Source organism: Pichia membranifaciens (genome assembly GCF_001661235.1).
Source record: "Pichia membranifaciens NRRL Y-2026 unplaced genomic scaffold PICMEscaffold_1, whole genome shotgun sequence".
Lineage (NCBI taxonomy): Eukaryota > Fungi > Ascomycota > Pichiomycetes > Pichiales > Pichiaceae > Pichia > Pichia membranifaciens.
Genome location: NW_017566982.1, coordinates 1,983,766 through 2,003,358, shown reverse-complemented (window position 1 = coordinate 2,003,358; position 19,593 = coordinate 1,983,766). Strand labels below are relative to the sequence as shown.

Sequence of the window (19,593 nt, the reverse complement as noted above, 5' to 3'; positions counted from 1 at the left end):
CTAATTCACCACACGTTCCGTAGCGTTGATGCTGAATATACCTTCATACAACTGCTCGCTCTACATACCTCCATATGTCATACAACGGGATTGGGTTGAAATCCGCAAAGGGGTCTAGCACCTCTGGATATGTCCAGAGAAATGTTGGCGATGCAAGGGCTGAGAGAATAGGAGAAAGTAAGGGCAAACACTACTACAAGAGACAGTTGAATGAGAAACACCAGGAGAAAGTAGAGAAACAGAGGAAGTTTGCTGATTTGTCCTTAGATAAAGAAATTTTAGATCATGAAACAAAGAGAGAAATAGAAGTCAAGGTGATGGAGTACCGGGATAAAGTCGAGGCTGAGAATTCAAATATGGAGGACGAGGAAATCGACCAACTGGTCGATAAATACAGGATAAAGCTACATAAAGTGCGACAAAAGAAGCCTCGTGATAGAGAGCATTTATCGTACAACAGATCCGTCAACCCCTTCCAGGTCGAGGAAAAGCGAACGGCAGAGGAGAATGCCAAGTCTACAGATTAGATGCAAGACATCTTACACAGATGTTAAAAGGTGCTGCGTGCGTTTTGGAATCACAAAAAAACCGGGGACCGGAGGTTGTTCTAGAGTGGTGGTTCATAAAGGGGATGGAAAGAGAATGATCTGCGGCACTCCAGTCACGCAGACATCGTGCAGCAATCAAGCTCTAGATTCGAGCCTATAACTGCTGGCAGGAGATGCAGAGGTGCGACTATCACCCGTCTTCGTCTTAACTACTTGTAGAACTCCAGGAAAGAGTTTATTAATAGAAAAGGGAATTAACAGCAAAGCAGATCAGCATACAGATGTTAGGGGCTTGTCTCCAGCCACTGATCGCCCTGTAGCCGAGCATGTGTGGTGGAAACAAAAATTGCCATCGGCAAGTTTTTTCTCCAGCCCCTTCCATTCACTGGCTCACTCTCGCCCCAACTATCCCTTTCTGGTGAAACAATACTAGTCGCTAAATAATTTGCCCGGGTTTGAGCGGCATGCATGCTTATGCATTATATACGTCTGCGTGAGCGCACAAATGACAACCCATGCGCAACTTGTGGATCCGATGAACAACCGCCAACATTTTGTTCCACAATCAACAGGAGAAGGGCGTTTTGCATATCCCGAAACGTGTTGGTCCCCTCTTCGTGCTTGCTGCTTGCTGTTTGGACTCCATCCTTTTTTAGCGATGAAATCATACATGTGTTGGAAAGAAAAAAGAAGCAATATGAGCCACCAGAAACTCAAAAAGTCAAGAGCTCCGCTGGATACGGAGTTGCTTGTTTGTCCTCTTACCGGGATCTATTTCTGTCTGTCCGAACTTTACCTCTATAAAATTCCCAGCCTTGATCTCGGCTAAGATCGCTGTTTCCGCCATGTTGTAGATCTGAAATCTTGGATAACAGCTTGCATCACTACAGGCAGACAGCAGGTATGCCATTCTGAAGGAGAAAGTTGAGCGGGCAGCAGACGGCAATAGAAGTTGTGTTGGCCGAACTACATACCGTACCTCTTGGAGATACGGCTTTAGCCGGCTAAAAACGGGATTGAACGGCATAATTGTATGCTCAGTTTTGTTCTACGCGGTTGCACGACAATGCGCCCAAGCTTAACCCACTCTAGACCTTTTTCTTGTACTTTTGATTCTATGTTCCAGCCTGACATGTATGTGGGACTACCAGTGGGGGAAATAAATATGCATTGGCATGGAGTTTTGGGAGGAATTATTGGTGCATACTTGCGATAGATCTGCATGATTACATTATGTCTTGTTATACATATGCCCATAGTAACCGAAGTTTGCAGGTTTCCGTACTCATCCTTTTGCTATTCAAAAGCCAGAGGAGTAAAATAAGAAAAACCAATACTAGGTTCTGATCAACCAGCCCTGTGGGATAGCTAGTTACTTTGAGGAGTTGTCTGATTGTGCAAGATCTGCTAAGTGTGAAGTTCTGAGTGTGGTAACTAATCTATCTGAGCAGAATAACTTAGGCCAGATGATTAGCTGTTCGAAAGAAAAATCAAGTGCTGTTCTTCAATAACACGCTATACTCAATTTCTTTCGGCCGGACCTAGACACTACCGAAAACTAAAAAATTATCGCAAAAAATGCGAAAAAAATAAGCGATTTTAAGGTAATTGCCGAAAGCTGTTGAAGGTTTTCTTAATTCCGCAGTGTAAAAATGTGGGACGAAAAAACCACAAATATTAAAAAATCATGATCAAACAAATCATGGGTTCACTAGTACATTACCATTAAAATATAAACCGTCTATAAACTTATCTCAAGTGAGATATATTGATCAATATCATAATTACCTGTCTAAAGTCTGAGTATACACTACTTTATTTCCAAACAGCTTCTCTTTCAGATCGTCATCCACAACTATATCTGATTGGCTCAAAATTCTATCTAAATCCTTTTCGTCACGACTAAGAATTTCTTCTTTAATGTCCCACAGCAACATCTTGATATCGTTGTAGAGTATGAAGTTGAATGATGGTCCTAGTAAATGGAGGTTCATTCCCCCTTTGTATCGAGGGTAGCAGATTCTCCTTTTCAACCACTCCGAAGTATAGCTGAATTTCCCATCCCTATCAACAGGTGGCTTGATAGTTTCGAGTTTCAGTATATGTCCATTATTGTCTCTAATAGTTTTAACGAAAACATATTCATCAAGACCCATGTTCTCTTTGATTAGAGTATGGAAATTAAACCTTTTATCCTTAGTCTTTTTGTCAGACTTATCATCCGCATCACCAGCTTCGTCTGTCGATGTCTCTTCCTTTTTGGCCTGTTTTGTTTTACACTTCGGATTGTAAGAAATCGTTTTTTGGACAGGTGTAAATTGCTCCCTGTATCCATCTATTTTCATAATATCATCATGTGTACAATCTAAGAAGTTGTCCAGGGCTTCCATAGAGACTTCAGAGTTTAACTTGTCATTGATTATGCCCATTCTTACAACATCGTTATTACTCAAACTTTCCTTTAGATTCTTAAAAAGCATTTGGGTGATTTGTTGGCCCTCTTTTGAATATTTAATGACAGGCTTTTTTATCTTTTTGATGGTGGATTGACCATCTTCTGTTGCTTCCCCATGTTTCACTTGTGATTTGGTTGTGTCCTGCTTTTCATGATTCTCCTGCTTTTCATTGAGTTGTTTACTAGACTTACCGTGCTTGCTCATATCATAGACGACAAAGTTATTGTTGTTTTTCTTGTCAACATGGTTGAGTAAGCTTTTCAAATTGTCATGGAAGATGAATCTTCCGGTCAAGTTACTGCTAAAAGGTCTCCCTTGAGATCTATTTGTCTCTTCTTTATATATAACTTCACTTTCCTCCTCACTTAAACTGGGTTTCAACCTCTTGAAAACAGCACTAGAGTTATAGATAACACCGGCAATGGACGACTGCTTTTCACCATGTAAAAAAGCACCTTCTTCATACTCTCTTTTCATTCCATTATGTGGTGAGACCTCGTTCTCGTTGTTTGTATATCCATAAGGGTTATTATTTGTAATATGTGGAGTTGCCTGGTAACCATATCCTCGAACAAAACCGGTCATCCTTTGATCTTGCATATTAGAGTCTGGATACTTGGGAGTCAAATGAGGTAATGGCATCTGCCCTTGTGTGCGCGTTTGAGATGGGAATTGCGACGGTGGAGGAAGTGCTGCAAAATGAGTTGATTGTGATGGCTCATAGGGTGGCAATGGCATATGACTTTGATACTGCTGATACTTTTGTTGTTGTTGAATTGATAATTGTTGCGTATGTGGAGATAATAGCTGTCGCTGGTCTGACCCTGGGCCTGGCTGTAAATTAGGATTCTTTAGCAAATCAGCTTTTGGGGAGAAGGCTTGGGGTTGAGGAGGCGATCGAGTTTGAATTTGAGAGGGTGGCATATTTTTCTTCATTTTGACACCCCCTCTTATGCTTGTACTACTGCTGCTATTGCTGTTATATATCGGAATACTATTATTACCTGTGAGAGGTTCACTGTTAATTGGGGGAACGGATGAAAAATTGTGAGGTATTGGATACTGGTAATGATAAGCTTGTGAATATTTGTTTTGTTGCGAGACGTAGCTGAAGGGAGGTATCTGCTGATTTGTGCCTTGCAAGGATGTGGAAGAGGAAGCCATGTGGGATGGTGATGCTACACTCTGATGTAGCGGAAGGTATAATTGCTGAACTTGGGGAGTGACTTGATAGTTACTGATTGGCGAGGCGATTGAAAAAGGTTGATGTCCATTTGGAGAGCCAGAATTATTTACCGGGTTATAATTCATTTTAGAAACGATATTTTCGTTAGATTGTTGAAAATGCTGATTGGTTGGATTGTTGTATAAATTGTATGGAATGCTCTGGTTAGTCTGGTTAGGGGACGGTTGATAGTTACCACCTCCTGGCGGGAAGTAGTAGGAGTTAGATGGATGGGGAGGAGGAGGAGGAGGTGGTGGTGGTGGTGGCTGTGGATAGTTGACCATATTCATATCCGCGGTTTTAGAACAGCTAGCCTGAGCTTACTATTATTTGTTATAATAGTAAACACTAGAAACAGAATCACTGCCTGTCTTTTAAAAAAACTTAGAAGCTAGAGAAAAAGGTAAAAATATGAGGGAGAAGCAGAGGGAAGGAAACAGGGAAGTAAAGGAGAGAGAAGGGAAAGCACAACAAATATCAAGATTCACACAATTCGGTATGCACCTACGAAAATCTAGATCTGAACTGAAGAATTAGGAAAAGCGGATAGAAGCTTGCCTATATATATCTATATAGATCCTCTTGTTACCATATTTCTCCCTACATATCCATATATATTGTACGCTCAGCATGTGATGAGAGTATGCAAGTTCAAAGAAAAGAAGCAATGGGAAAATGAAGAAGAGGGAGAAAAAAAACAATCCGAAACCGGGCTTAAAGGAGAGGAAGGCTTCGGCTATTATTTCCTGCAGTATCTCCATATGTGCCGAATCTTGCAGACAAATTGGCTTTAGGTTATCTCTGGGGATATGCCAGAAGTAAATAATGCGATGACGCGAATGCCGACTGCAGTTTCCGTCAAGTGTTTTGTGTTCTCTACCAGTTCAGCCTCGATGCACTGCCTCATTTATCAGAGCAAGGACACAACAGTTGACAAAAACTTTCTCAGTAGAGCTCATCTATGCTTACCTCACGTATGATGCGGGTTGATGCAGCGCGGGCATTTTGTAATGCGGGAGAAATTAAAGCTGTATGGTAACTTTTAGCTGCGGATGACGTTATCAAATCCTATGTGATTGACCACATATCCACGAAAATAAGAAACGTGCAAGAGAGAGGAAAAGTGAAAAAGAAAGAAAGCTTTTGTTTGCTTAAAATGGAACTCGTATGTGAAGAAAGAGAAAAAGGGAGTGGAACATCAGAAGCAAAAAAAATCATGGCTTGTGACTGCACGTTAAGGTGGTGCAACCTGATGTTCCACTGCGTTTACAATTTTTCCGCGTATAAGCGTTTAAGAACGGATATAGATATAAGAAATGTTACACCAAAATCATCAGTTCCGAAAATGAGCTTCGCCAATGAAGCTTGAAAGCTTATATACCCCGTGGCGAAATGAACAACGAAAGTACAATAGGTATCACGCTTTGAGTTGTTGCCGCGCTCGCGAAAAATAAATTCCGGCTTGCGATGCATCATGCGTACGAGTATCTTGAAACCCGTATTGTGCGAAGAATTCAGTAAGAAAAGTGGAACAAAAAGAACCGCCCTGCATATTAGAATTTAAAACTTACAAATGGGAAGTGTGGGTTTTACTCAAGCGGCTGGATCGGGCGGAGCTCGGTTTTTCTGCAACTGATTTCTATGCACCAGCGGTGATGAATCTATTTGCGCAAGTAACTGTGGGCAAGTCGGAGAGTTTTAGAGCACGTACACTGCAGGAACGACAGCAAAATACCTGTAGACAATTCAAAAAGCAGCCGTTAATTAGGCATATTTTTGTCCGACAGAATAATTGTTGTTCCTCGCACATCAGCTTGAAACGACCTTGTACTAATGCATATTGCCGGCGCAAGGAGTAGAACCGGAGGGGAGGCCACATTTTCCCTTTATTGCTGTTATTCAACATTTAAGTGTGCGGACATTTTCCATTTTGAGCGGTTTTATTGAACGAACGGCAAATGCTGGTTCGTTGCTTACTCAGATCCAGAAAAGAGTGAGCAATATAGCCATTTCACTGGCCTCTGTGTTTGCTGGCTCTATACATTGACGCCTTCTTGATGCTTTCTTTTTTTAGTTTGTGGTCAGCAGGCTTCGATTCATATTATGACACGAATCCTTTGTGCGGACCTCAAACTTGTCCCTTATTTATTGAAGACGCAAAAAAGTTGCTGAATATAAAAAGCAACTTTGTCTGTGCCACCTCCCCCGCTCTCGTGCATGGAAGCTTTGTCTACTACAATGATGTTAGGCATATTTATTAGGGGATGGAGTTAAGAAATTCGTCTATTAGGGGCTTTTTTGCGTCCAGAATTAGACGGATAGGTTCGCGTGGCCGAGCCAAAAGCGTGGGGTGGCTTGAAATAGCAGCCCGCGGAGGATTTGCGGTAGTCCTGAAGTGCGTCACAATGGTGAAGCGCGAGACCGAAACCAGCACGCATTTGTTTGTACCCAATTGAGCGAGTTTCAGGATGCCACCACTCTCTGATTGCCGTCGAAGGTCTGACGCCAGATTCCTGCTAGGTGCCTCAACACCCCTGTAGTATAATGCTGTAATGAAATGTACCAGCCCACAAGCCCGCACCAGTTACCCGCGGGCACGCTCGGTCCTTACCCAAGTTCCTACCCTGCCTTTGTGCGTGGATGAGCGAAATATTAAGATCTAAATATGTTTCCTCAGGTTGCTTTCACATGTACTCTGTCCTAATTATATTGCGTGCTAAAAATTACAGTGCGAATCAGTGCTTCAGCGTTGATCAGGGCAGAAATGGTGCTCCTCTGAAACCTCGAGGCAAGGCAGCAATAATATATTCTCTCATATCAGTCTCTTCGGTAAGAAATGCATGCCAAACAGCTAGGTGGCCCTGAACCTTTGAAAATATACGGTCTGCCTATGCGCGATGTACATTGGATCAAAACATGTTTTACATCAAGTCATCGTGCCATAGAAATGCATACGGCTCATGCCCTTGCGTTATAATATTCAATATTACAGGGACATGTAGGACAATCACTGTATTTTCATTACGTTAGGTCTTGTAGGTACACCAACCAGATTCAGCATCCAAAGGTCTCCACACTATCCGTAGCTAAATGTAATAGCATCGGTAAATAAGAATATAAAAATGCAGTTTTGGTTGCTCTTTTCGTACTATGTGTTCAGCCTTTTGCATTCATGAATTACCATGTTATCCACATTCTAGCTTCCTGTATCCACTCTAATTAGCCTGAATCCGTACTAGCGACAAAAATTAGCTTCGTGCTAGAAAATACTTTTTCGTTGTGCTGAGCCTGCAGTTAATAACCTCTTCAGATTCCAGACGACGTAATCAGTAAAAGTAAAAGAATGGATTCGTTGCTGGGTGATGTAGAAAGGGGTAGAATATCTGATCATAAGGCTCAACTAGACCCAAATATGCTTATCTTCCAAAGTGGAACGGCTTTGGCCACCTTTTCGTTTTATGTTTATCTTTTCTTGCATTGCGGAAAAGGTCCTCAGCTGATAGAGGTAAGCGTTTTGAGTTGTATTAAAGTTAAGATAAACACGCCGGCTCAGCATGCATTATAGATCTCAACTGATGGGTGACCTACTAAACGGACCAAATACTCAAACCAGTACGTGGTAGTTGGAGTTTTTGCCGCCTGCTCTATAACTCAAGCTTTCCGCAAAGAAGCTACTTTCGACAAAACAGTTTCAAACCAACGTCTTTATGCACAGCTTGTGCTTCTTTTGATACTTGCTTTCGGTGTCGTTCGACTAGCAACTACAACCGCAAAACACGATCCCAGTGTCGATGTCAAACGTTGCACTATGGTGTTTTATCCATAAAAGGCAAGCTTGGTATCTGATACGGATCAGCAGGCTGTCTTAACCGGGCAAAAGACCTGTGTGCTTTTTTGGCGTTAGCAAAGTGTTATTCCCCGAGTAATCATCAAGCCCGTTTGAGAGAATGTCTTCCAACTACGCTACAAAAGGAGCCCTGCATGCCTGGACATCTTTACTACACGTGTTGTATTACAGCATATACATACTTTTAACATCTGCGGAATTTTGTTGTTCTTTTCCGCCAAAAGAACTCTTATGTAATCATGATGAGGCTCATTATTAAATGTGAAAGCTAGAATGGAACCGGGAATTGCATGAGATTTTGGGAAAGAGTGCCCGTCTTTCTTTCCTAGCGAAGGGCAGTGTGTATTCTACATTGAGGCTGTTGACCTGGGGCCGCCAATGTAGAGCTTGACCAGCACACGCGAGTATCATCCTCTTCTATGCCCCTGCCACAGGGCATTTCTCTCAATCGGGAAGGGCACCTTTCGCGTTAGCTGCCACCCATTTCCTGTCATATATTACTGCGGAAAACGGAGGAAGGAAAAAAAGGCAGCAGCAGCAGCAGCAGCGATAGTGTCCTTATCGGGATGAGACGAGGCCAGTGGCGGGACTGTGCTGGGCCGGGAAAATGAACAACGCATTTCTTTTCCCCCCTCCCTTTCCCGCCCGTTCCCCGCCCTCACGTCTCTTCTTCTCACGATTTGACGCCATTGATATCTGGACTGCTACTGCCGTCAATTGAGTCGTTTGACTACAAAAGCTTTGTAGAGTAAACCATAGCTGTGTAATAGCCCGAACACGAGTGTAGCGTAGCCCAGCACTCTCTTTGCCACTGCCGCTTCTGCCACCCCCACGACCGAGAGAGAAAAAATTGGAAGCTGCGCAAAACAATTTCTTCGATAAAGAGGGCGAGAAAGACAGCTTTTTGTTACCAGCCTGATACAGCAGAGGAAAGGTGTTGTAGCTGTTCTGTTACCGGCTGGGTGGATTCTGTATCTGTAGCCACACGTGTTGCAGGCTTTTCATTGACACATAGTTACATTGAGACTTTACATACGTGCGCAGTCTATTGCATGCACACAGTTAGAAAGTTACACATTCCCATCAATCTTCTACCTGGAGTCGTACCTTCGTCTATACAAACACGCACACGTTTGACATTCAAGTACCGCCCCTCGTCCACCAACATACTCAGAGACCGCCTACACGTAACTGATATATCTTGCTATCAGCGAATAGATATTTAAGGCACATACACTCACATATACACACGAAGTATCTTATTGTCCCTTCCTCTTGTTATTCGATAAGAGCAACATACGTTAACAAGAAAAAGCCGATATGGGTTGTTCCTGCAGTTGCTTGAAAGGCCATGAAGATTCAGGCCTGTACCGCCAATTGCTAGCCGACAATGAAAGAGAAGCTATTGCGTCTCTCTTGGAATACCTAGAAAACAGGTCAGGTGTTGATTTCTTTTCGGAAGGCCCATTAAGGGCCCTAAGCACTCTGGTTTATTCTGATAATATCGACCTACAAAGAAGTGCAGCTCTAGCTTTTGCCGAAATAACCGAAAAGGAAATTCGTCCTGTAACCAGGGATGTCCTAGAACCTATACTTATATTGCTGCAAAGCTCTGACCAGGAGGTCCAAAGAGCCGCCTGCGCAGCTTTGGGTAATTTGGCCGTCAACGACGAAAATAAGGTATTGATTGTTGAAATGGGTGGCCTCACCCCTTTGATCAGACAGATGATGTGTCCAAATATTGAAGTCCAGTGCAATGCCGTCGGATGTATTACCAACTTGGCTACCCAGGATGAAAATAAAACTAAAATTGCAAAGTCCGGCGCCTTGATTCCCTTGACCAAATTGGCAAACTCACCCGACTTAAGAGTTCAAAGAAACGCCACTGGTGCTTTGTTAAACATGACACACTCTTACGAAAACAGGAAAGAACTGGTTGAGGCAGGCTCTGTTCCTGTTTTGGTTCAATTATTATCGAATTCTGACCCAGATATTCAATATTACTGTACAACTGCCTTATCGAATATTGCGGTTGATGAAGAAAACAGGAAAATACTCTCTACCACTGAGCCGAAACTAGTAAGCCAATTAGTTCAATTGATGGATTCTTCAAGTACCAGAGTCCAATGTCAAGCAACCTTGGCCTTGAGAAACTTAGCCTCGGACGCTCTATATCAACTAGAAATCGTCAGAGCTGGTGGGTTACCTAATCTGGTTCAATTACTACAATCACCTCATGAACCATTAGTTCTGGCTGCCGTTGCTTGTATCAGAAATATCTCAATTCATCCGATGAACGAAGTATTAATCATTGAAACTGGATTTCTCAAACCCTTGGTCGATTTGGTGGATTACCCAAATAACACCGAAATTCAGTGCCATGCAGTTTCCAGTTTGCGGAACTTGGCAGCTAGCAGCGAAAGAAACAGAATGGCATTGTTAGAAGCTGGCGCAATAAAAAAATGTAAAGATATGGTATTAAATGCCCAAGAAAATGTTCAAAGTGAAATATCAGCTTGCTTTGCGATCCTTGCGTTGGCTGATGAGTTGAAAGAAAAATTATTGGATATGGGTATCATTGACGTTTTAATTCCTCTGACAAAATCTTCAAATGCTGAGGTTTGCGGTAACTCTGCTGCAGCTTTGGCAAACTTATGTTCAAGGATAAAAGACTACAGTGTGATTTTAGAGCATTATGACGACTTGTCTGACTTCATTTCAAACTTTTTGAAGAGTCGGAATCCAACGTTCGAACACATTGCTCTTTGGACCATATTACAACTTCTCGAATCCAATAACAAGGAAATCAAAGATAAGATTAAAAAGGAAATAAGTAAGGGTAAGATAGATCTAACGAATTTGACTGGAGAAAATAACGAAAACCATGAGATATCAAACCTAACAATGCAAATTCTAGATTTAATAAAATAAATAATGTGTTTGTTATATAAAAATATACTGCTAATATAATAATTTTAATTCGTGTTGTCTGACTTTGTCTGACTTGCGGTTTCGCCCACTCAAAGCTTTGTCCACTCTTAACCGAAAACACCAGTTAAGTCTGTTCCGTGGATGACCGAAAACCTCGGCATCTAAAGCCCGTTCATATCCTTTTTCCGACACGTTTCCCGTATCTCCCTCTCCTTCTCGGAGGGTGGGGGGAAGAAGAGGAGAGGTGGAAGTCGTATTCTGTTGCTCCATCATCTCCTGATAATTCCGTTTGAGTGCGCAGAAGTCCGTTCGTAGCCTGCCTTTGTCGCGCGGAGATAGACGGTTTCCGACGGGCTTAGATAAGATAGGCGGAGGAGGGAGACGGAGAGGGAACTTCGGAGATGCAGCTCGTCCGGAGGCTGCCTTCTTCTTACAAGCCAATGTTTATCTTATTAACTGTGAGCTCGAGGAACAGCTGTGTCTATAAAAAGGCAGTTATCTTTCTTAAAAGCAGATTTTATTTCGTTCTAGTTCCTCTGTAGTGTATAATATTTTGTATTAGGTTCCTTCTACCATTTTAATTCCTCACGTTTAGTTGTATTGCACTAAATAACAAAACCTATCAACAGATAAACAAAACAGAAAGAAAAAAGACTATAAAAAGAGCAACAATGACTTCCATTTGCAATAAATCATGTGAACACCAGCACGGGAACATCGGCATTCATGAAGTCAGCTCCACTCCTATTGCAGTAAACAGTGCCTTTGTTGATTACTTTGGAGAAAAGATGAGATTGTCTACTTTTACTAGTGACGCAGACATCAACCCACTTCCATTAAACTGGTCAGCTAGTGCTAGTACAGCAAGAGGCCCTGTTGTTGTTTCCAAATATAAAGACGGAATGACCAAACACAATGCAATTGGCGCCCATGCAGGACCTTACTCTATCTACCATGCTTTAAGTATTGCTTCTAAGCAATTGGACTCCATGCATGAGCCTGACTACACAAATGCCCATCCTCCACATAACTTCCCTCAACAACCACAGTGGTCAACTCCTGGTAAGATTGTTACTATGGACCCATTTGGCCACATGGCTCCATGGATCTATGGCGATCTTGCAAAGAAGGAAAATGTTGACATCAAGCCCACCATGTCTATCACTAAGGCTATTTTATCAATACCAGAAATTAAGGAGGAGGTCAAGAGAGGAAACTTGGTTCCAGATGGAAAGATTGTTTTAAACGACGAAGGTGAGATGGCATGCACCAAAATTGCTGTTGACCCAGTTTGGCACTTACCAGGTGTTGCAGAAAGATTGAACATCACTGAGGACGAATTGAGAAAAGCCCTTTTTCAAGATACCAACGGTATGTATCCTGAACTCATTTCTAGACCAGATATCAAAGTTTTCTGTCCCCCAATTGGTGGTATCACAGCCTATATTTTTGGTGACCCAGATAACCTACCAAAGGAAGATAAGAGATTGGCAGTGAGAGTTCACGATGAATGTTCAGGTTCGGATGTTTTCCTTTCGGACATTTGCTCATGCAGGTGCTATTTAATATTTGGTTTAGTTGAAGCCGCCAAAGAAGCACAGAAAGGTGGAAACGGTTTGGTGTGCTATTTCAGAAAGGAAGGCAGATGTCTCGGTGAAGTTACCAAATACTTAGTTTACAATGCACGGAAGAGAGGCGGTGACACTGCAGATGAGTACTTCCACCGTACCGAGTGCATTGCCGGTGTGAAGGATGCCAGATTTCAAGAATTAATGCCAGACATTCTCCACTGGTTGGGTATCACCAAGATTGATAGAATGCTTTCCATGAGTAACATGAAGCACGACGCTATTGTCGATTCTGGAATCACCATCGACGAGCGTGTCGAGATTCCTGACTATCTTCTTCCTGCTGACAGCAGAGTCGAAATTGATGCTAAGATTGCAGCCGGTTACTTTACCAACGGCCATGTATATACTACAGATGAATTGAAGAAGGTTGAAGGTAGAAAATGGGAAGGCTTGTAAATGGTCCTTGAAAGCCTCACAAGCCAACTCCTTACCCCCAAAGAATTTACCCATCCTGTCTGTAATTTTACGTCTCCTTCCCATGTCTTCCCTATAGATTATATAGATTATAATGTATGATTGTGTTTCCGTTCAGCATCGTGTCCGGTTTACTTGGCTCCGCCATCGACAGCGCAGCACAACGCGGTTTCGGCAGGGTGGCCGTGATTTTCCTCGCGAAGGACAACAAATAGGCAGTGGCGCGCCTTGAAGGCTTTACAGTCGTCAATGATGGAGGAAGGAGAGAGACACGGAAGTGGGTTAGCAGTCCACTTCAACTGGCCTTGTATTTGCACGCAAGAAAGAAGAAGAGTGTTTCTGCGGTAGGCAATTCAGCACAGAGCGTTCCGCACAGACACCTCGGACACGGTAAGGGCATCATCATTCACAGCACAAGGGTATGGTTGAGGAAGACGCTGCAAGTGGAGATCAATTGGCAGCATCCAACGCTGTGCAGCTGGAAAACGGCACGCCAAACAAAGAACGTGTTGAAAAACCGGACGTTGTGAACGGAGAGGCAGATTCAGCTCACGTGGGTATTTCTGATGAGAATAGCAAGCCAGCAAATGCGAAAAAAGCCGCTACAGAAGAGGTTAACGGTGGTTCCGAAAAGGAACTAAGCACCCAAGAGGAAGAAACACCTTCTGAGACTGTTGCCGAAACAGTTGAAACGAATGGGACAAACGAGATAAAAGCAAGCGCCATTGATGTCTCTGCAAGTGGCGAGGATGTGACAAACCTTGTTAAGGAAGAAACCGCAGAAGGTCAGCCCGAGCCTGAAGTTGCGGTTTCTTCCGAAGCCCAGAACTCCATCCGTACATTCGACCAGCAATCTGCCTACTCGGCCTCAAACATGTCTCCTGTCAAGAAAACTGCCACCACCTCACACCTCAACGAAGCCGCAAGCATCTCCTTTCTCAAGTCCAGTTTTGAAAGTTTGATTGCAATCAAAGAAATCATGAAAAAGCATCAGCCAATAGTGCAAAAAGCCACGACTGTTATTGGAATTTTGAAGACGGGCGAAATGCCTCCAGAGGAACTTATTTTTGAGCCTATCAAGCTAGCCTGTGAACAGTCCAATGTGGAGGCTAAGATATTGGCCTTGGATTGCTTGAGTAAGATATTTACTTTTAATCTATTTACCAAGCCAATATATTGGGATTACAAAGGCAAGAAAAATTTACCCATACAGACAGATGTCGATTTAGACGGCAGTTTAGGATCGCCTGTCCAAGAAGGGAAAATTCTCCTTATTGAAGCAGCAATCAACGTGGTGACCTCCTGTTTCGAGGGCGAAGGCACGGATGAACGTGTAGAGCTGCAAATTATCAGAGTCTTGACTGGTGCAGTTGTTAACGAATCAATGCCAGTGCATGGTAAAGTGTTGCTCCAGGCTATCAGACAGATCCACAACATTTTCCTGTTATCTTTGTCTCCAATCAATCAAGGGATAGCGCAGGCTACCATTATTCAGATAGTTGATTCCGTTTATGAAAAAGTTTTGAAGTTAACATCCAAAAAGAAGTACCACAGTTCTCTGCAGCCTGAAAGCGATCTACCTGACCAGATTGAAAACAACCAACAAATGACTCTACAGCAACTACAAGACACTAGCAATGACAACATCCAACTGACCTCGGATGAGATCATAGGCAATGATGACGAACTGTACATTAAAGATGCCTTTTTGGTGTTCAGATCAATGAGTAACCTTGCCTCAAAAACAATCGAGACCGAGTCCTTAGATATGAGGTCACATAAAATTAGAGTGAAGTTACTTTCTTTGCACATTATTCACTCGATTTTGAGGAACTACATGGACGTTTTTGTAAATAAGGAGTGCCTAATTTTCAATAAAAACAGCGATGAGAGTACATTTTTAGTGGATGGTATCAGAAAATATCTTTGTTTAGCCATTTCCAGAAATGCAACTTCTCAACTCTCCCCAGTGTATGAAATAACCTTGGAAATATATTGGCTCATGCTCAAGAATTTAAGATCAGAATTTAAGTACGAAATACCTGTTTTCCTGGATGAAATCTATTTCCCTGTCAGTGAAATGAAAACTTCAGCATCATATCAAAAAAGGTACATATTAGAAATTATCCGTCGTATTTGTTGCGACCCAAAAATTTTAGTCGAGTTCTACCTTAATTATGATTGTGATACCGTACTACCTAATTTATGTGAAGCAATTGTTGACTATTTAGCTAGATACGCTCTATTGAGAGTTGTAGCTACCTTACCCCAAAAGTTAAATTTTAAGAATTTCCAAAAACAACATTCTTTATCTAAAGAGATAGATACTATTCCAGAATTGAATTCCTCAAAATTGACTAGTACGCCCCCAAATCCAGATGCAAATGTCAACTTTCCAAACGATTTTGCTCTCAAAATGAGTTCCATCGATTGCATCGTCTCGTTTTTGCAATCACTCAACGTATCATCTGGTGCTTCTCTTCAGCTTCAGTCTTCACAATCTGTTATAGCCTTAGATGACTTGAAGTCTCTTTCAGGAGAAGCTCGAATGAGAGGAAGCTCCATCGCATCAGGGACGCATTCATCAATTTCTCAATCTGAGCTAAACATCAATTCAAACGAATCGGAAGAAGCCTCATTTGATCCAGCGCAATTTGATACTGTAAAGCAAAGAAAAACGTCCTTAATTGAAGGAGTCAAATTGTTCAATTTTTCGCCTAAAAAAGGTATTGCTTACTTAGCTAGAAATGGCTTTGTGAAAGCCAATGATCCAACATCAATTGCTAAATTCATACTTGAAAACGACAGCTTGGACAAGACCCAAGTTGGTGAATATCTTGGAGGTAGCAAGGAGGAAAACATTGAAGTTATGCATGAATTTGTTGACAATATGGACTTTAAAAATAAAGGTTTTTTAAATGCATTAAGAAGTTTCTTACAACATTTTAGATTGCCAGGAGAGTCTCAAGTCATTGATAGATTCATGTTAAAATTTGCTGAAAAATATGTGAACGACAATCCTAAAGCATTTGCGAACGCAGATACAGTATATGTTCTCTCCTACTCTGTGATTATGCTTAATACTGATCAGCATTCCCCTCAGGTTAAAAAAAGAATGACGTTGGATGATTTTGTAAAAAACAACCGTGGTATTGATGATGGCAAAGATTTAGACCCTAAATTTCTGGAAGGAGTTTTTAACGATATCCAAGGCAATGAGATCATCTTGAACAGTGAACAGCAGGCTGCTTTAATCTCCAATGATTCATCTGCACAACAAACATTATTTGCGACTGCCCTTTTTGGGAGAGATTATGCTTCTCGAGAGGCGTACACCAAAGTGTCAAAGGTTTTGAGTAAAAAGACTGAAAACACGGTCATATTATTGGGTAAGACTACCAAGAAAAACAACAGATACTACACATCAGATTCTGCTACTAATCCTGAACATGTGAAGTCAATGTTTGAAAACTTGTGGATGTCATTATTGGCCGGTTTGACTCCACCGTTCAAAGATTATGATGACGAAGAAATTGCAAATTTACTCTTGTATGGTATTCGTCTTTCCACGCATTTGTCATGTATATTTAATATTGATTATGCAAGAACATCTTTTGTTAGAGCATTAGTTCAATTCACTAACATAAATAATCCAGAAGATATGAAAGATAAAAACATCAAGGCAATATATACCTTACTGGATATTGCAATTGATGAGAGCTCGTATTTAAAAACGGCATGGAAGGATATCTTCATAGTTATCTCACAAGTTGAAAGATTAAGGTTATTGTCCAAGGGAGTTGCCTCGAAATCCGTTCCAGATTTATTGAATGCTAGGTTGGCTAAAAAGTCCCTAGACACAAGTCATCGTGCTGAATCAACTAGTTTTTTCTCTCTGGGTGGTAAAAGGCAAAGCATTTCTCAGCAAGCTCTTGAGCATCACTTCAACCAGAAATTACCAGTTGACATGATTAATAAGATAAATGCTACAGAACTTGACGTTTCCATTGATAAGGTCTTCAGCAAAAGTTCAGAGATTCAAGGTGATGGTATCTTTGACTTTGTCGGCGGTCTTGTTGAAGTTGCCAGGGATGAAATAGCCTCATCTGGTGATAGCAAAGAACCAAGAATATTCTGTTTGCAGAAAATGGTTGATGTTTGTTATTACAATATGAGTAGAATCAGACTTCAGTGGTCCGAGTTGTGGAAAGTCATGAACCAAGAATTTAACGAGTTTGGTTGTAATCCAAACAATATAGTTGCATTTTTCGCTATTGATTCCTTGAGACAATTGTCAGAAAGATTTTTCAACATTGAAGAGTTAGCTCATTTCAAATTTCAGAAGGAATTTTTGAAGCCGTTCGACTATATCATTGTGAACAACGGTAATTTGGATGTGAGAGAGATGGTTTTGGATTGTGTGCAATATTTGATCATTAAGAAGGCAAAGCAAATAAAGTCAGGATGGAATACTATTTTAGAGATTTTGACACATGTTGCATATAGCGAGGACAGTGAGAAGTTTGTTGCAACAGGGTTGAGATTTGCTAAGCAAATTACGGACGAGCATATTGAGAGCCTCGAAGAACAAGACGCATTTCCTGCTTTAGTAGATTGCCTCTCTGAATATGCAAAGAATGAGCGATTCCAGAAAATCAGCCTAAGAGCGTTGTCGATGATCAATCAGTTAGTCGAGAAGATTGGAGACGAGGTTGACGAGAGAAGCGGAGATGATGATTATTTGAACAAAAGATGGTTTCCGCTTTTGTTCAGTTTCAACAGTATTGTGATGGAAGGTAATGATCTGGAAGTTAGATCCAAAGCTCTCAATTTTATGTTTGAAGCATTGATAATTCACGGTAAGAACTTTGATGAGCAGTTTTGGAGCAAGATTTGCAATGAGCTTCTCTTTCCGATTTTTGATATATTGAAAAGACATGGTCAAATCAATTTTACCCAAAATGAGAGTTTGTGGGTCTGGCTGTCGAGTACGTTGATCCAGGCGCTGAGAAAGATGATTCTACTATTTACGACATTTTTCCACGAACTGAATGGTACCATGGATGGTTATTTGAGCCTATTAATTTCGTGCATTTGCCAGGATAACGATGCGATTTCCAAGATTGGTATATCGTGTTTGGAGGATTTGATCCTACAGAACACTGACCGGTTCGGGGCTGAGCATTGGAAGAAAATTGAGATCACATTCAAGGAATTGTTCAAGCTCACAAGTGCTACGGAGTTGTTTGAGTTGGATCCATTGAACAAGAAAAACAAGAAGGCTGCAAGCGGCTCCTCCTTGGGAGCGGGTGGGAACGAGGTTGCGGAAGATGAGTCCGAAGACGATGAGACCGAACAGTCGTACTCCGAAATCAATCCCGACCGGAAGTTCTCCTCGCAGGAGATTGTGATCAAGTGTGTGCTCCATCTCCACATGATCCAGATTCTCTCGGAGCTCTTCGACAACAACGAGTTCTACACGGTCATCCCGTACTCAAACTTGATCGAGCTCACCAAACTGCTGCACAGCAGCTACACCTTTGCCAAGAACTTTAACGAGGACTACAACTTGCGGGTGCGCTTGTGGAATGCGGGCACCGTTGACAAGTTGCCGAACTTGCTCAAGCAGGAGACCTCTGCTGTGGGCGTGTACATCAGCGTGCTCTTCCGCCTCTACTGCGACGAGGAGAAGACGAACTCCGAGGCAAGAGACCGCATTGTCGGCATCCTGATTCCCTTGGCTGTCTCGCTTATGAGGCGGTCTGCCGAGTTCGACGAGCGGGAGGAGACCAAGAACTTCCACTCGTGGATGCCCGTCGTTGTCGAGGTTCTCCAGGCTGTCACCGAGCTCTACGAGAAGGACTTTAAGAAGGCCTGTCCGGAGACGTATCCGTACGTGATGCAGCTCTTTGGGAAAAACATGTCTGTGGAGCTGCGGGAGGTGATGAAGGACTTCATGGTCCGGGTCGGCAACATTTACGTGCTCCACCCCGCGGACACCGCTGCCGCTACTCCTGCCGCTGCCACCAACGGCGGCGCCACTGGCCCCTCCAACGACTAGATAGCCCCACCGATAGATAGATAGATAGGTAGATAGGTAGATATACTGATAGACAGATAGACAAGAACCGACGGGACGGCTGCCAGACGAAGCGCGTGCCGGCAAGCGAGCACCCCGCGCACCGCAGCCTGGAGCGGCCACTGTGCGGAGTGGAAAAGCTGGGCGCCGTACTGGGGAATGGGCCGGACAACGTAGCAGCGGTGGGGGAGGGTCGGGTCTGGCTACGAGAGGGTCTGAGATGGAAGAGATCTGGAGGGTGGAGAGAAGGGGTGACGGAGAGGGGGCGTTTCAAGAAGGAAGAAGGTTGATTGTACAAGCCATCATGTCTATGCAAAACAAGGTAAGTGCTGCTGTGCCGTAGAGGCCGGTGGGGAAGCAAGAGATGCCGCAGTGCAGGCGAAAGTGCAGGCAGACAGGGTCGACGGGGAGAGAGCAGGAGGAGGACGAAGAGTGGGTCCGGATTGCAATGGGGCAGGCACA

At 42.7% G+C, this 19,593-nt stretch overlaps 6 protein-coding genes across 6 annotated transcripts; 5 read left to right on the top strand and 1 right to left on the bottom strand.

Annotated features, from left to right (window-relative positions):
- Positions 1 to 74: 74 nt before the first annotated feature.
- Positions 75 to 419, top strand: PICMEDRAFT_23872 (hypothetical protein; the record flags this gene model as incomplete). Its single annotated transcript, XM_019162328.1, has 1 exon — positions 75 to 419. A coding segment is annotated over one exon (345 nt), but the record flags the coding sequence as incomplete, so codon positions are not given.
- A 1,913-nt stretch (positions 420 to 2,332) lies between these two features.
- Positions 2,333 to 4,519, bottom strand: PICMEDRAFT_9735 (hypothetical protein; the record flags this gene model as incomplete). The annotated part of the gene is made up of 1 exon (XM_019165131.1): positions 2,333 to 4,519. One exon carries the CDS (start codon positions 4,517 to 4,519, stop codon positions 2,333 to 2,335), a length of 2,187 nt encoding a protein of 728 aa, XP_019020371.1.
- Positions 4,520 to 6,314: 1,795 nt separating this feature from the next.
- Positions 6,315 to 7,129, top strand: PICMEDRAFT_98374 (hypothetical protein). Its single transcript, XM_019165135.1, has one exon. The coding sequence runs from the start codon at positions 6,494 to 6,496 to the stop codon at positions 6,683 to 6,685; it is 192 nt and encodes a 63-aa protein (XP_019020370.1). The 5' UTR covers positions 6,315 to 6,493; the 3' UTR covers positions 6,686 to 7,129.
- Positions 7,130 to 9,396: 2,267 nt separating this feature from the next.
- PICMEDRAFT_70811 (hypothetical protein) lies at positions 9,397 to 11,007 on the top strand (the record flags this gene model as incomplete). Its single annotated transcript, XM_019163747.1, has 1 exon — positions 9,397 to 11,007. One exon carries the CDS (start codon positions 9,397 to 9,399, stop codon positions 11,005 to 11,007), a length of 1,611 nt encoding a protein of 536 aa, XP_019020369.1.
- Positions 11,008 to 11,591: 584 nt separating this feature from the next.
- On the top strand, positions 11,592 to 13,125 carry PICMEDRAFT_14723 (hypothetical protein). Its single transcript, XM_019160499.1, has one exon. The coding sequence runs from the start codon at positions 11,679 to 11,681 to the stop codon at positions 13,032 to 13,034; it is 1,356 nt and encodes a 451-aa protein (XP_019020368.1). The 5' UTR covers positions 11,592 to 11,678; the 3' UTR covers positions 13,035 to 13,125.
- Positions 13,126 to 13,352: 227 nt separating this feature from the next.
- Positions 13,353 to 19,141, top strand: PICMEDRAFT_14722 (hypothetical protein). Its single transcript, XM_019160498.1, has one exon. The coding sequence runs from the start codon at positions 13,474 to 13,476 to the stop codon at positions 19,111 to 19,113; it is 5,640 nt and encodes a 1,879-aa protein (XP_019020367.1). The 5' UTR covers positions 13,353 to 13,473; the 3' UTR covers positions 19,114 to 19,141.
- The last annotated feature ends 452 nt before the right edge of the window (positions 19,142 to 19,593 follow it).